General features: G+C 30.9%; 2 protein-coding genes across 2 annotated transcripts; one reads left to right on the top strand and one right to left on the bottom strand.

Moving 5' to 3' along the window:
- The first annotated feature begins 6,119 nt into the window (after positions 1-6,119).
- LOC114181515 (uncharacterized protein At5g39570) lies at positions 6,120-8,901 on the top strand. The gene is made up of 2 exons (XM_028067987.1): positions 6,120-7,418; positions 8,561-8,901. Exons 1-2 carry the CDS (start codon positions 6,207-6,209, stop codon positions 8,642-8,644), a joined length of 1,296 nt encoding a protein of 431 aa, XP_027923788.1. The 5' UTR covers positions 6,120-6,206; the 3' UTR covers positions 8,645-8,901.
- Positions 8,902-9,248: 347 nt separating this feature from the next.
- On the bottom strand, positions 9,249-13,204 carry LOC114181490 (transmembrane emp24 domain-containing protein p24delta9-like). Its single transcript, XM_028067960.1, has 4 exons — positions 12,848-13,204; positions 12,129-12,341; positions 10,465-10,541; positions 9,249-9,634 (listed from the first exon to the last, which is right to left on the bottom strand). Exons 1-4 carry the CDS (start codon positions 13,061-13,063, stop codon positions 9,490-9,492), a joined length of 651 nt encoding a protein of 216 aa, XP_027923761.1. The 5' UTR covers positions 13,064-13,204; the 3' UTR covers positions 9,249-9,489.
- Positions 13,205-16,811: the final 3,607 nt, after the last annotated feature.

Genomic DNA, 16,811 nt, shown 5'->3' with positions numbered 1-16,811 from the left:
GAAATAAAAGAGGAAGTTGAGTTGAAAAATATAGCAATTGTTCAAAATTTTCCTGAAATCGTTCCCAATGATATTCCTGGTCTACCACCCAATAAAGAAATTGAATTTTCAATAAATTTGATGCCTGGAACTGGACTAATATCTATAGAACCATATAGGATGTCACCCTCTGAATTAGCAGAACTGAAGAAATAATTGGAAGAGTTACTTGAAAAATAGTTCATTCGTCCTAGTGTGTTACCATGAGGAGCTCTGGTTTTATTAGTTAAGAAGAAAGATGGAAGTTTTAGGTTGTGTGTAGATTACCGTCAATTAAATAAATTTACTATAAAGAATTAATACCCTCTTCCTAGAATATGACTTGATGGACCAATTACCAGGAGTCTTTGTATTTTCTAAGATAGATTTAAGGTCAGGATATCATCAAATTAGAGTAAAAGCAGAAGACATACAAAAAATTGCATTCAGAACTAGGTATGGCCATTATGAATATCAAGTGATGCCTTTTGGTGTGACCAATGCTCCTGCAATATTTATGGATTATATGAATAGGATCTTCCATCCCTTTTTAGATCAATTTGTGGTTGTTTTTATAGATAACATTCTTATTTATTCTAAGACTCTTGAGGAACATGAGGAACACCTTCGAATTGTCTTGCAAATCTTGAAAGAAAAGAAATTGTATGCCAAATTTTTTAAGTTTGAATTCTTGTTAGAGGAAGTAAAATTCTTAGGACATGTGATTTCCAATAAGGGAGTGTTAGTGGATCCGACCAAAGTAGAAGCAGTTTTACAATGGGAACTACCAAAAATAGTGACTGAGATTCACATTTTTCTCGATTTGGCAAGATATTATAGAAGATTCATTGAGAGATTTTCTAAAATAGCAATGCCTTTAACCCAACTCACCAAAAAGGGCCAAGTTTTTGTCTGGACAGAAAAATGTGAGGATAGTTATCAAGAAGTCAAGAAAAGATTAACCACTTTTCCTGTTTTAGCATTACCTGATCCTACTGGGCACTTTGTTATATTTTGTGCTGCTTCCAAAATGGGATTAGGTTGTGTTCTTATGCAAGATAGAAGGGTAGTGGCATATGTTTCTAAGAACACATGAGAAAAATTACCCAACCCCTGATTTGGAACTAGCTGCCATTGTTTTTGCACTTAAGATATGGAGACATTATGTTTAAGGTGGAAAGTTTGAAGTTTTTAGTGATCATAAGAGTCTCAAATACTTGTTTGATCAAAAGGAATTAAATATAAGACAAAGGACATGGATGAAATTTCTAAAAGATTATGATTTTGAATTACAGTACCATCCAGGTAAGGCAAATGTAGTGGCAGATGCTTTAAGCAGAAAATCTTTACATATCTCCTCACTAATGATTCATGAGATGAATTTGTTAGAAAAATTTAGAGACATGAATTTGTCGGTCACCCTAAGCCATGATAAAATGCAATTAAACTCCATTCGGATCATTAACAATTTACAAAAACAAATCCATGAGGCACAGGAAAGTGATGAGTTCATTCAAAAGAAAAAGAAATTGATAGGACAAAAGGATGGAGAGAATTTGTCATAGATAGGACATGAACTTTGAAATTTAAGGATAGGATATGTGTATCCAACAATGAAGAAATTAAGAAAATGATTCTAGAGGAAGCACATAAAAGCAAATTAAACATGCATCCGGGCACAACAAAAATGTATCAAGACCTCAAGAAAACGTATTGGTGGCCCAAAATGAAAAGGGAAGTGGCACAATATGTAGCAAAATGTCTAGTTTGTCAAAAAGCTAAAATAGAACACCAAAAGCCAGCAGGAATGCTACAATCCTTAGATATACCTAAATGAAAATGGAATAGTATAGCAATGGATTTTGTAGTTGGCTTGCCACGAACCATTCAAAAATTTGATTCTATATAGGTTATCGTGGACAGATTAACAAAGTTTGCTCACTTCTTACCCATTAACATCAGGTATTCATTGGAGAAATTGACTTAATTGTACATAAGAGAAATTGTGAGGTTGCATGGAGTTCCAACAAGTATTGTGTCTGATAGGGAACTTAGATTTACTTCTAAGTTTTAGGGAAGCCTACATCAGGCCTTGGGGACTAAGCTCCATCTTAGCTCAACATATCATCCCTAAACTGATGGACAATCAAAAAGAACAATCCAATCTTTGGAAGATTTACTGAGAGCTTGTGTGTTAGAAGATTCTGGTAGCTGGGATCGATGCCTGCCTTTGATTTAGTTCACCTATAACAATAGTTTTCATTCTAGCATAGGTATGGAACCCTATGAGGCATTATATGGGAGAAAATGTAGAACACCTTTATGTTGGTTTGAGGCTGGTGAAAATTTAGTATTAGGTCCTAACATGATTCAACAAACAACAGAGAAAATCCAAATGATCATGGACAAATTGAGAGCAATTCAAAGTAGACAGAAAAGTTATACTGACAAGAAAAGATGACCTCTTAAATTTCAAGGTGATAATGTATTCTTGAAAGTAACACCAACCACTGGAATTGGTAGAGTGATGAAATCAAAGAAACTCACTCCCCGGTTCATTGGTCCTTACCAAATTCTTAAAAAATAGATCATGTTGCTTATCAAATTTGTTTACCCCCGTTCCTTTCCAACCTTCATAATGTTTTCCATGTGTCTCAATTAAGAAAATATATTTCTGACCCAACTCATGTGATAAAACCTGATACAATACAATTAAAGAATAACCTTACATTTGACGCAATGCATGTACAAATTATGGATAAGAAGGTCAAACAGCTGAGAGGCAGATTAATCCCTCTATAAAAAGTCATTTGGAATCAAGCTAATGGAGACACTACATGGGAATTAGAAGAAAAAATAAGAGGAATTTATCCTCATTTATTTTAGTCAATAAAAACAAATTTTGAGGACGAAATTTTTGTAAGTGAAGGAGAATTGCAACATCCAAGGATAAAATAAAATTATATATATATATATTATTTAAAAAAATATATATTATTATTATAAATAACAATATATCTATAATAATAATTGGTAAGTATATAAATAAGGCAATTATAAATATAGAGGATTAATTAACTAATAATATATATATATATATATATATATATATATATATATATATATATATATTGGTTATAATAGGCATCAATTGTTTTAATTATAAAAGTAATTTAAAGGCTAATATCTTCAAAGTTTCCACTGTTATAAAAGAATTCAGTAGGATAAACTATAACATTGTATATATACTATAAATTTAATTTTAACATAATTATTAGTTTATACAATTAATAAAAAAAAGTGATAAGGTTGCACATGGTAACTGCAACCCTTATCTATTCTGATGAGCATTAATGTTGAAGAAACAATATCAGTAACCAGATGTTAAAAGCCAACCTAAGGAAATAATGTTTACAAAATATAGTTAAAATTAAACTACATGTAATGATTGCATTAATACATACAAATAAGGGTGAGAGATGAATGGGTGAAAGTGTGAAAGTGGTAGAAGGTGACAAAGGAAGAAAAAAACACAGAGAGTTTGGTGAGGTGAATCAAGTTCATTCAGAAATACGTGGTGTGAGTGCAACAAAGAAAAAAAAATATATTATCAAAGTCTCAGTACAACCTTGGTATAATTTCCACAATAACTAAGGTAAGGGGAGGAGACATTTATCATTTTTTTTTACTTTGATTATTTTTATCTCTATAAGTGATGTGTCTTTAACCTCATTCTAATTTATATTTAGTTCTCGTTCCTATTTATTTATTTGTATTCATCTCCAGTTATGCACCGGTCCTATTTACTCAATTTATATTTACTCTCATTTACTTATTTTTATTTATCTCCAGTTATGTACTAGTCCTTTTTATTTATTTATATTTATTTTAATTATTCATTGATCTCATCTATTTATTTATTTATATAATTATATGATTTAATATTGAAATAAAATTTATAATAAATAAAGATTTGATTATTGTAGTTGGAGGTATGACCTTGGGGATTTAAACGAGTTAATATTACTCAAGATGAGATGTTCTTGAGTTACTTTATTGGCCATGAGCTCATTTATCCTGACTAGTCACTACGAAATTAATCAATATCTTTATAAAGTATAATAAAATCCAGTTTTATGGATTTAGGAATATTTTAATTTCATTTTATCTTATTATGATATGTTTATGTGATATTTGTCTCACTTCCCTATTTTATGATTGTGTGTGAAAAATAAAATTTTATAACATTATCATAGATGGCTGCTCCCAACATGCCTGATCCCTTCTTTGTCGACATTGTGGTTGTTTTTCCGGGGAATGCATGACAAACCAATGTAGTGAATAATTTTGTAACATTTCAGAGAACGGGAAACTCTACTATTACTTTTCTCTTTACTCCAAACGCACCGATTGTCATCGAAGGAAAAATCAGAGTTGCCTTCTATTTACCTCCAACAATCCAAGTGAACCCTATCCATAACATTTTCCCTCCACATGTTTGAAAACCAGAATATAAGGGAGAAACTGTAAATAAATAACACTTTTTCCTCTTATATCCAAACGGTGTGGATATAAGATGTATACAATATTGTAAATACATATATACATACATACATATATACATATATATATATATATATATATATACATATATGTATATATATACATATATGTATATATGTATATATATACATATATGTATATATGTATATATATATACACATATATGTATATATGTATATATACATATATACATATATATGTATATATATGTATATATGTGTATATATATATATATATATATATATATATATATATATATATATGTATATATATATATATACATATATATATATGTATATATGTATATATACATATATATATATATGTATGTGTGTGTGATATCATTGTATAATTTTGCCTCTAAATTTTATGAGTATATTGTAGAAAAAAAAATAATAAATAAATAAATTACAATGCATGTATCCAGATAATTAACTTTACAAGAGTTTTTACTTTACAAGAGTTTTTAATTATATGGTTCATTCTCTTTGACTACTTTAGTTGTAAGGCTTTGTTATGTAAATTTTTTGTTCACAATATATGTTCCTGTTGTAAATTAGCTAATCCTTCTTATATTGGTGTTTCTTATGTTTGTTATTCTCCTTTTACATTAATCATTTTTACCTGTGTGAGTAGAGGAATAAATAGGTATTGAGTTAGTTTAGGAGGAAGAGGTTGATAAAGCTATATAAACATAAGATCTTACAAACTATGTTCTAGCTTCTACATCTTGAAAAACTTTGTAACCCTTGTAATTAGCTTTTAATTCCTGAAGTTGTAGATGTCCAACATCTTATATGATACTATGGTTGGTTTGAGTAATATTAATAGTGTAGTCTTATGCCTTTCTTTAACTTTTTAAAGATTATATATATATATATATATATATATATATATATATATATATATATATATATTATATGATAAATTTCTCAAATAAAAAAAAAGATAACATGAGTTTTTAACTTATTTTGTACATATATTTTCTAATATTTCTTTTACTTATAATTTTATTTTCTAGTTTTTGTAAAATCCACAATTTACATCTTCAATCTCTTTTTCCATAATTTTAGTCTCTTGTTTATAATTTCTTGTAATACTTTGATTCTTTAATTCTTAATTATATGTCAATTTATAACTAAATTATCTATTATTTTTGGTTAATTTGGGCATAATAAAGTATGATTGACAAAAAAACTCATTTTCTTTACATAATTGAATATAGTGACCATTATAAAATCAAAGATACAAAATTGAGTAAAAAGAATTTTGGATAATTGAAAATTAGAAAATTAAAATTTTAAAAAATTACAGATATCCTATAACATAAAAAAAAATAGTACAATTAAATCTATTGATTTATACCCAAACTAAATTCCCATATTTTTTTGTCTCTTATTCTTTTTAGTAAGATCAAGGTCTTGTGTACAAAATGGGTCGGTTTTCTCGTTAGAAACGTGTAGGGTCCACAAAACAGAAACAATCATGGGCGCGGTCCCTGGAACGATGTCGTTTAGAAGATCCACCATCGTAGCATAAAGGAGCACCACGGATGCAGAATCATGATCAATCTCACTGCTTCTCATTTCCCAATTGCACGATCCCAAACCGAGAGAGAGTGAAAAATGTCGTTTTTTCACCACCACGGCGGCTACGAAGGCCAAGGGGACAAGGTCGACGACTTCGACGAGTACGACCCCACCCCCTACGGCGGAGGCTACGACATCGCCCTCACCTACGGCCGTCCTCTCCCTCCCTCCGAAGAGACCTGCTACGCCATCGGAGACTCTTCCTCCGCCGACGACAGCTTTGACTACGATCGCCCTCAATACAGTTCCAACGCTGAACCCTCTGCTTATGGAGATGAAGCCCTCGTCACCGAGTATAGCAGCTACTCTCGCCCCAAACCTAGGCCTGCACCTGCTGGCTTCAACCCCGCCGCTGGATCCGGCTATGGTGGATCCGGGTCGGAATACGGATCCGGGTATGGTAGGAAGCAGGAATCTGAATACGGGTCATCCGGGTACGGCGGGAGAAAGGAGGAAAGTGAATATGGGTCTGGGTATGGTGGGAGAAAGGAGGAATCGGGATATGGGTCTGGTTATGGAGGTAGAAAGGAGGAATCAGAATATGGGTCTGGTTATGGAGGTAGAAAGGAGGAATCGGAATATGGGTCTGGTTATGGAGGTAGAAAGGAGGAATCTGGATATGGGACTGGTTATGGAGGGAGAAAGGAGGAATCGGAATATGGGTCTGGTTATGGAGGTAGAACAGAGGAATCTGAATATGGGACTGGGTATGGTAGGAAGCAGGAGTCAGGTTATGGATCCGGGTATGGTGGTAGGAAACAAGAAGGTGAATATGGGTCGGGATATGGTGGAAGAAAGGAGGAGTCTGAATATGGATCTGGGAATGGTGGGAGACAAGAGGAGTCTAACTATGGATCCGGGTATGGAGGAAGCAGGCCAGAATCTGAATACGGGTCGGGGTATGGTGGCAGGAAGGAAGAATCTGCATATGGGTCTGGGTATGGTGGAAGAAAAGAGGAATCAGAATATGGATCCGGGTATGGTGGAAGGAAGGAGGAGAGTGAATATGGATCCGGGTATGGTGGAAGGAGGCAAGAATCTGAATATGGATCCGGGTATGGTGGAAGAAAGGAGGAATCAGAATATGGATCTGGGTATGGTGGAAGGAAGAGTAGTGGGTATGGGGAGGAACAGCAAGGAGGTGTTGAGTATGGTTATGGGCGTCCACCTCAGGAGGAAGGCTACCGAAAGCCTAGCTATGAGAGGCGTGATGATGATGATGATGAGGGCTATGGACGCAAGAAATATGTGAGTACTTCTGCCTCCTGCATTCCTTCAACTAATGAGTTTATGTAGTCTGTGATTTGTAGTGTACAGGGATTTTACTTTGCTTTCTAATCACAAATCATCATATAAGGTGATAAGATTAAAGTGATTTCTGATTAGTTCATGGTTATACTGGTAGTGTACTGAAATTAAGATCACTAATTGGTAACTTAGTGTTCTTTAATACTTAAGATGGTGTTTTTGCCGTTGCAAGCAATACTCAAATTATGTGTATGTTTCATAACTTATATTGTTTGTGCATTGCAATGGTATAATTGGTTGAACTAATTGATATATAGTATTATTATGTAAATTTTAATTTCTTGTCATAATTGGAGTTTCCTTATGTCTGTTTGGTGTTGTTAGTAACACCTATTTTAACCTTCAACGCAGATCTTTATTATGTGAATTACAGAAACAAAACTTCAATTCTGACTAGAAGACAACATTGAAACCATATAGGAACTGTATTTTAGTGTTTTCCTTTATGGTATATGATAAAAAAGTGTACATTGCTAGTTTCATGGATTTTTTTTTTGATAAAGTTTGGTGTGCTTCATTGTACCGTTTCAAAACCTTGTGTTCGGGTTTAGAATTAGTTGCATTGTTTCTTCTTGTTCATGATTGAGTGGATTACTTTCATGCGTTGTTATATACATAGATCATTGGTGTTGCGTTTTAATAGATCAAGAATCCTTTTGAATTTACTTTCTAATGAATGCATGAATGGATGCATGATAATGATCAAAGGTGCTAAGGCTGAATATAGGAGGTTTTAGAAGGAATTGAATGTATTCGTGGAAGATTTTAATATTATTTAAATTATTTAATGAATATGGTCACTGAGTATGCACAAAAAAGCTATACACTGAAAAAAGCTAATATGGAAAGATTACAAAATTGAGATTCTCAAAAAGTAAGTTTTGTTGTGCTTCCTAGTGAAATTTGATAACTGAACATGATATGTTTAATATGGAATGTGTATTGCAATTTCCATAGTCATATTTCCAATTTTTATCCAAACATAGCCTATAAAATGCTACCCTATAGTTGTGAATGTTATATCTTTGTGCATATTCTATTGAAGTTGGTATTAATTTGCTGGTATTTTCCTACCATTGCAGGGTGGTGATTCGGATGATGATGATGATAGGAAGAAACATCACCACAAGCATCACCATCATCACCAGAGTTATGACGATGAGTAATCAAAATGCCAGTGGTTGCTGTTTGAATGAAAGTCACCCCATAATTACCTACTAAATAAAGGGTTGACAGCATTATACCTTTGTGTGTTTAGACTATTACTATGATGTCTTGAGCGTTAAGCACTGTTGGTCTAAACTAAATGTGAGGTCATTGGCTATCGAGTGATAATATTATTCCTAATGTTCGAGTTTGTGTGTTAATGTATTTTCACTTTTCAAAGTTTGAATGCATTTGATCGTCATAGTTGGATTTATTACTACTCTTTTTCTCAAACAATAATATATATGTCCAAAGCAACTTCACGAAAGTCTGAATCAAATAATGTAAAATAAATTTTAAAGCAACATTAAACGTCGGTTTGGAGATAAAATCAAATTTATAGAAGATGCATAAGCTATATCAGTAAAAGTTTCTATCTGGATGTGATTATTTAACACATCAAATATTATGAACACGCAGAGATGCATGAGGGATGATAAAATAGCAACAGTGTATCATTTGAATATAAACAATTCCCGCTTCTACTTTTGTTTTGAAGGAGATACTGATAGGCTTTTATAATAAAAAATTAACAGTCATTTTTCAGATTGAGTGGAAAAAGAATAATCATTCAAATTACAATTAAATATTATTAACTATATTATTCAGAAGTTAATACATGTTCATAATCGTAAAATACATTTAGCATGACTTGTAATGGGCAGATATTCCTAATTACCATGAAATGAAATGGAAAAAAGTGAAATATGTAATAATCATACACTTGGATACACAAGGAACAACCAGGCAACGGGAAATTAAATAAAAAAATAGAAGCAAAGTGAACAAACTTCGTGGTATGAACTTAGAGGAGTTTCTTCCTCTCAAAGAATGTCTTCAAATGCCATATTTGCAGACCAGCCACAGACAAGCACACCGCAATCGAGAGGAAACTTAAAGTAAACAACTTGGTGTTAGTTGCTTTGTTAAGATTTTGCATCTCCTCCTCCCTGTATCAGCCACATGGATAAAAACAGATCAGAAAAAAAAAAATAAACACCTTTAGAATGAATGCAAACTCTAATGCTGTAGTATTTGCATGACCAAGAAAAGCCAAACCATCCAAAACTTAAGATAAAAAAATAGAAGCTTGTCATCAGTTATATACTCAACCACTTATTAGGGTGTGTTTGGATTGCAGTTAGAAAAATTAAGTTTCGTTGAATGAAATTGAAAATCTCATTCAACAGAAAAGCTTTATGATTTTGCTTTGAAAGCATCTCACGTTTGGAACTCAATGAAACAGAACAAAAATTTGTGAAACATTATTTGTGACTTTCAATACAAAGTAATCTTGGGTTTGAACTCTCAAACTGAAAACCAAACACACTTAATCCTAGGCATCTCATTAAACCATACATCATAACTGTGTTAGCAAAAAGTTATTTTAATTGGAGGCATAAATGATAGAAAACACAATATAGTTGATGAAGGAAAATAATGAAGGTTATATCAAGAATGGAAGAAAAATTAATGTAATAAATTATCCACATTTCTTTCTCCATATTTATTGATGTAAAGAGAATATAAACAGTTGATGCAAGGCTTAGAGTAGCCATAGATATATTCCAGATAGTACATGGACAGGTTGGAAGGAATACATAGCTGCACAGCAAAATATTTCAGTTTCTTCTATCGGAAGAGACAAATCATTTATCTTCCATTTAAGCAAAATTATGAATGAACTAAGCAAATCATCTTCTCCGTCAAAAGATCATATGGAACCATTATATATTAATTCAAGAGACTAGTTAGTTAGCAGAAGTCCTTGCAATAATACCTTTCTCGAAGATAAAACATCTCATCATGGATCGATAAGACAGTATCATATAGCTTCTTCAACTCAAATTCCATTACCTAGACAATTGGGGGAAAACTACACATCAATAAACATACAAAGACCAAAACAAACATACAAAGACCAAAAACACCTAGATATATAAAACAGAAACCCCTATCCCTATAGCTTACAAATTTGAAGAAATTAGGATGACATTAATAATCATATGACAACCTTGCGTACGCTCACATAAAATCTAGTAGCACCTAAATGCACACCAACACGTAAAGAATGGGTGAGCTACACAGTCATGGCTAAAATAAACAGATAGATCCAAAGCAGTAGTGTAAAGCTAAATCTGGGTTACTGGTACATCCTTCTTCAGACAGTTTTATGCTAGTTCCTTGATTTCTCTGTAAATATAGAATTTCAGAAAATTCCATGAACTTAGATTTTTAAATTGATGTATTTGATTATTTCATGAAGGAGCTACTATGACTTTATAGTGTGTGTTCCCTAGTCCACTGCAAGATACAAACTGCAGAGCAGTTTTCAGTAGCAGTCATTCCCAAAATAGCAGGTTTTCATGCACTAAGTGGCAGTCTTGTGATTGGATTTTGAAACCCATTTTGGGGCTTAAACAATTTTGTTTGGGGTGGGGTAGGGGAATTGTGATTCTACCCCATTTTCTAATTCATTTTGATTCAGAAACCCTTCTTCACAGTTCTTTTCTCAAAAAATTTCCTTTCGTTGACATTTGTTCCTTACACTTTCAAGGTCTATGTTCTTTTTATTCTTTTTGTGAGAGTATGCTGTTCAGCTCCTTTTTTCCTTCAGACACCCGAGTTCGCATTCTCCTATTTTTTTATCTAGGATGTTCTTTCTTTGTTTTCACTTGATATCTACCTGATCTTTCATTCTTTGGCATGATCCCTATGCCCTTGTTGCTGCCAGATTGAGGATGATTCTATGTAAACCTTCTTTTAGTTTTGATTACACAAGTTTTCCATTATACTGCCACAGTTTTCAAGGGTGGCCATTTCATGCTATTACCCTGGATTGATAGTTATGACTTCGGCGTAGAAAAACTAGATTGATAAAATAGGTTAGACTGATTTTTCACAGATAAGGGAAAACACTACGATACTGTAACTATATATTATACAGTATCATATTCCAAATACAATAGAAAGACATAGCATTATTAATAATCCTGCTGGTGTCAAAACCATGACAAGAGCACACAATAACGTCTGTGTGATTACTTCACTGTGCAAGTTGGCTATATATATCGGCTATGTGGCATAAAAGGGCACGCTAAAACTTCTATTAGCCAGTAAATTCACTAAATGAGCCACCAAACCTAAATTTTCAGGGGAAACCGAATTAAGAAGAGAGCAAGATTTCTCAATGGTTTCGTATAAAGCTTAGCAGAATTACATTGTTTATCAGTATAAAAGACATTTGACAAAGTTTTACATTGCAGAAACCTGCCTATTGCCTAATTCAACCCTCCTCGGTGTTCAGGCTTGGTACTGCGACATAGGTTTCTCAAAAAAGCAAAAACACAGAGTTAAAATGATATAAGAATGATTAAAAAACACCCTATTGATCACATACACGCGAGCAAATGCAAGTTATGGAAATGTAATAAAACTACTTACTTCAACCTGCCCTTTCTTGGCAATCTTGGACCAGTCTTTGGCAGCAACCCCAGTTCTCCACTCAAATTCAATGGTCACCATTGGTGGCGCATCCTTCTCATCCGGAAGCCAAAAGCAAGTCGTGTAGTCACCAGATTCAGATGCCGTAAATGCATAGTTACCAGAATCCACATGATCCCCAAAGTGATACATGTTCCCATGAGGCGATGACACCTGGAGAAAAATACATACATCACAGGAGTCTGATTATTCCATGATATTCATGATATTCCTTGATACCGTATATTCACAAAATATATGGCTTAAGAAGGTATGTTAGCACAATATTATTATTGAGAAATGTATGGGAAAAGAACACACACTTACAAAATCTAAGTCCAACCCACGTTTATAACAAATCACATGACCCCATTGTCCCAACAATCACACCACATTCCAAATTCAGAAACCCTAGCCACAAAACAAATCACGAACAACCAGGAGACATTCTACAGCTGACCCATTTAAGATTCAAGGCTTTATTTTTCATTCAGAAAGTAAGAGGTTTTATAAAACAGTTCACAACCGCGATTTTGATTGCAAAGTCTAGGTCTTTTGGGTGTCCGCAACTGCAATTGTGGTCCTATTAGCTACATTTGGCTTTACAAGTTATGACATTGGGAGAGTGCATTTTTCACTGTCAAAGAAAAGGCTTGGCAGTGATTGAATCACGAAGTTACCTTGACAATGATCCTGTGGGAATCGAACTTTGGATACCCTTCAGATGGGTGGATGACACTGTACTTTCCCACACTCATCGAACTGGTCTTAATGTCCTCTGAAATGCACTTGGTGTGACCCAAATGGAGCTCGAACTGCATCGAATGCGCGAGGCTAAATGTCAATGCCAGGGTGAAAAGTGCGAGGGCACCAATCGAATTGGACATTGCTGCCATTGGATGTTCCCAATTTGGGATCTGATCGATATATTAGGGTTTGAAAGGGAACGAAGAAGGATGGCCAAAACGGCAACGAGAACACGCAGAGTGAACTCGGAGGGCGATATGCAAATAGTAACCACCCAGAGTTTTGGTTGTTAAGAAACATAACAGATGAAACATATTTACAAATGTTTTATTTATATTATGAGAATCTGTTAATAATTTGTTTTTTCATTGAAGTAACTAATACACACTTTCACAACATAAATAAAATATTTTAAAAATAATTACTTTTACGTTTCTTATGACAAACAAAGATAAAAAAATTATTATTGTGACTTGAATATATAATTATTTATTAATGTTGACAAGTTTCGAAGAGAATTAATATATATATATATATATATATATATATATATATATATATATATAACTATGATATACACAGATACGACAGATACGATACGTGTATCGTATACGACACATATTCGATATGTCGATACATTTATTTTCAAAATAGTAAAATACGATACGTAATAGATACGTAATATATGAATATTGAAAAGTATAAAATAATTCTTAAAAACATAATAAATATAAGATTATTTTTGTGTGAATCCAAATTAAAACTATAAGTACTAAAGTTGTCAACATAAAATATAAATTATTGTCATCATATAATACTACAAGAAAACTTTTAAACAATGACCAATTTTACTAACCAAAAATATGTCAGAGACCAATTTTCTAATTAGAGATCAATTTAGAGATTAATTATTTTGGTAGCCAAAACCTGCTAGCTACTGTTAATGATCAATTTAGAAACCAATTCATAATTCAAACTATTTTAATTATCAATTTAGAGACCAATTATAATTTTTTGAAACTATTTTAGTTATCAATTTGATCACTATATAGTGACTAATTATTATGTGTTACTAAAATTGATCACTATTCAAATATTTTGTTTTTTGTATTCTTGTAGTATAGTACGACTTTATAAATTAGATACTTCATTGATAAATATCAATAAAGTATCATAAAGTATCGAACACAATACATATTGGATACGAATACATGATTCAAGGTCGATGCATCATAGAAAATAACTGTGAATATGATGTACACATATGTATTGGGTGTAAAAGTAACATAAAAAGTCATCAGTTTATAGCATATCAAAATAATGAAACTTACATAATTATTTTATAAGATAGCATTAATTTCAGATTATATATATATATATATATATATATATATATATATAATATAATATAATATAATTTTAGTAAAAAAAAAAATTCCTATGTTATTTAACACAAAAGTAATAGTTTTAACCTCAAAGCGAGTGCAAAGCATTTTAAAATATTTTTCATCATTATAATATTTTTCACTCTAATTTCACATAGATAGAATAAGTAACCAACAAATTATAACATATTTACTCTTATATCTTTTACATTTATCCCTTCTAATATTTTCATTTTTTATTAGACCTTGGTCAAAGGATCTTATATCTTTAGAAGATTAGATTTTCTTTGCAGGTTTCCATTCATAAATAATGATATTTTGGTTAATTCCAAACACTCCAATCAGTTATTTTGTACAAAATCCTAAATTGTGGGTTATATAATATGAAATCTCCATCAAAGGAATCATAAGTTTTTCATAATAACCTTCACAATTATACAACTTTTCATATGTTTTTAATTAAATTAATTAACAGTGTTATGTGCTAAAATATTTCAATCATCACATTATTGTTTTATTAATGAAATATTGTGATTACTTAAGGTTTAAATATATTTTTGTCCTTCAAGTTTGAATGAAATTTGGAATTAGTCCCTCCTTAAAACTTTCGAACCAATTTAGTCTTTCATTTTTAAAAATATGTGAATCTAGTCTTTTTAACCAAATTTTGTTGAGTTTATCTGATGTTTCAAGCGCATTTCATGATAGTATTTGAATTGTTTACACCGTTTGACACATTTTCACTTTAATGTTAACTCAAATATTATCATAAAATATGTTTAAAATGTCAAATAAACTTGACAAAATTTGATAAAAATGACTATATCCACACATTTCTGAAAATGAATGACTAAATTGGTATAAAGTTTCGAAGATGGACTAATTCCAAAATTCACTCAAACTTAAAGAACAAAAATATATTTAACCTAGTCTTAATTCTTACTATTAATTAAAATATTTTAATATTTAGTAAATGTGATCTTTTAAATATTTAATTTTGATGCAGTAATATTTTCTTAAGAAAACTTATTACATGAAAACTTGATCAATTCTTAAATAAATATTTATTAGTAGTGCAAGCCTTTGCAGATTTCTTTATTATACAATTGATAGTCTTACTAATTTAAGAGTGAAGTCTAAACAAGATTTTATTATATGGTTAGATGCTGTAAATTCTTGTTTTTATTTTCTTATTAATATAAAAATCTTCTTATAGATCAGGTGATTATTGTGGTATTTATTAACTTAGATATTATATTGTGGTGCTATTATTGGTTTTGGGAGGTTATTTGCAATAAAGAAAAGTACCTTAGCAAGAACCAACACTTTATGTTTGATTGATGTGCTGCCGTTCACAAATTCGCTTCTTCTGCTCTCCATAGCTAGATATTAGTCTTATAATAGTTTGTTAGATTTATTTATTTTGATTTTCTCATTATTATTTTTTAATTCAATCTTTTAATTTTTTTGGAAATTTTTAATTTAACTTTTTTTATTATTTTTATTTAATTTAATTTTTATTTTTTTCAAACGATTTTATTTTATTTTGTTTAATCTAAGACTAAATTAATAATTAAATTTAATTCTAATATATATATATATATATATATATATATATATATAAAAGAATAATTTGTTATAATTTATACATTAAGTTATTTCACTCCATCAAAATATTTAAATTTTTTATACTTAGATAAAGTAATCTGATATATAAATTTTAAAAATTTATTTTAACATGTGTTTATAAAATTTGTAAGTAAACTTAATTATTAATCTAGAGAAAATAAAATTGTTATATCGTTTAAAAAAACGAACTAAATTATAAAAAATTAAACTTACTTTTTTAAGAGAATGAAAAATTAAATTAAATTCAATAATAATAAAATAATCAAAATAAACTAAATCAAGAATTAAATCTTTAATAAATTAGCCCTCTATCTTTTTAATAACACTACACTGATCAATCACAGAACCACCCCAGCAGAAATAAAATGTGATTGAACAGTTATCATTAGGTTATTTTCTTTAAATTTTGTTGTATTAAGAATCTCTTCTTTACCAATTTTTGGATTGAATGTTTATTATTAGGTAAAAAATTATAGTCATTAAACACAACTTTTTTTATTTAAGTGTGCAATAATTTAAATATCACAATTAAATTGTGAGTCAATCCACTTAACTTTTATCACATGACAATTGATGTCATATACAACAAAATTTGTTGGTTATTTTACTTTTTTTCGTCCAATATTTTTTCATCTTTTAATATTATTTCTTCTTTGAACCTTGTAACCATCACCTCCTTTGACGATACATACAATTTTTCCTTTATCTTTAGAGATGAAGTCTTGTCATATTTTACACTTTGTTGTTTGAAAACATTTAATCAAAATATGTGTTGTTGGATTTTTATCTAGTAACTTTTAACCTTAAAGCGAATTCAAAGCATCTCTAATTTCATAGATAGAATGTGTAACCAACAATTACAACATATTTACCCTATATCCTT

The sequence above is a fragment of the Vigna unguiculata genome, chromosome 4 (assembly GCF_004118075.2).
Source record: "Vigna unguiculata cultivar IT97K-499-35 chromosome 4, ASM411807v1, whole genome shotgun sequence".
In the NCBI taxonomy this organism is placed as follows: Eukaryota; Viridiplantae; Streptophyta; class Magnoliopsida; order Fabales; family Fabaceae; genus Vigna; species Vigna unguiculata.
The sequence above is the reverse complement of the archived record's forward strand: the minus strand, read 5'-3'. Positions and strand labels throughout refer to the sequence as shown.

Excerpts from the sequence above, each read along its gene's own strand:
- LOC114181515 (XM_028067987.1), top strand. The coding sequence starts at position 6,207 with ATGTCGTTTTTTCACCACCACGGCGGCTACGAAGGCCAAGGGGACAAG. Across the intron at positions 7,419-8,560 it reads GCTATGGACGCAAGAAATAT|GGTGGTGATTCGGATGATGA; the intron begins GTGAGTACTTCT and ends CTACCATTGCAG.
- LOC114181490 (XM_028067960.1), bottom strand. The coding sequence starts at position 13,063 with ATGGCAGCAATGTCCAATTCGATTGGTGCCCTCGCACTTTTCACCCTG. Across the intron at positions 10,542-12,128 it reads CCAAGAAAGGGCAGGTTGAA|GTAATGGAATTTGAGTTGAA; the intron begins GTAAGTAGTTTT and ends CCAATTGTCTAG. Across the intron at positions 9,635-10,464 it reads ATGTTTTATCTTCGAGAAAG|GGAGGAGGAGATGCAAAATC; the intron begins GTATTATTGCAA and ends TGGCTGATACAG.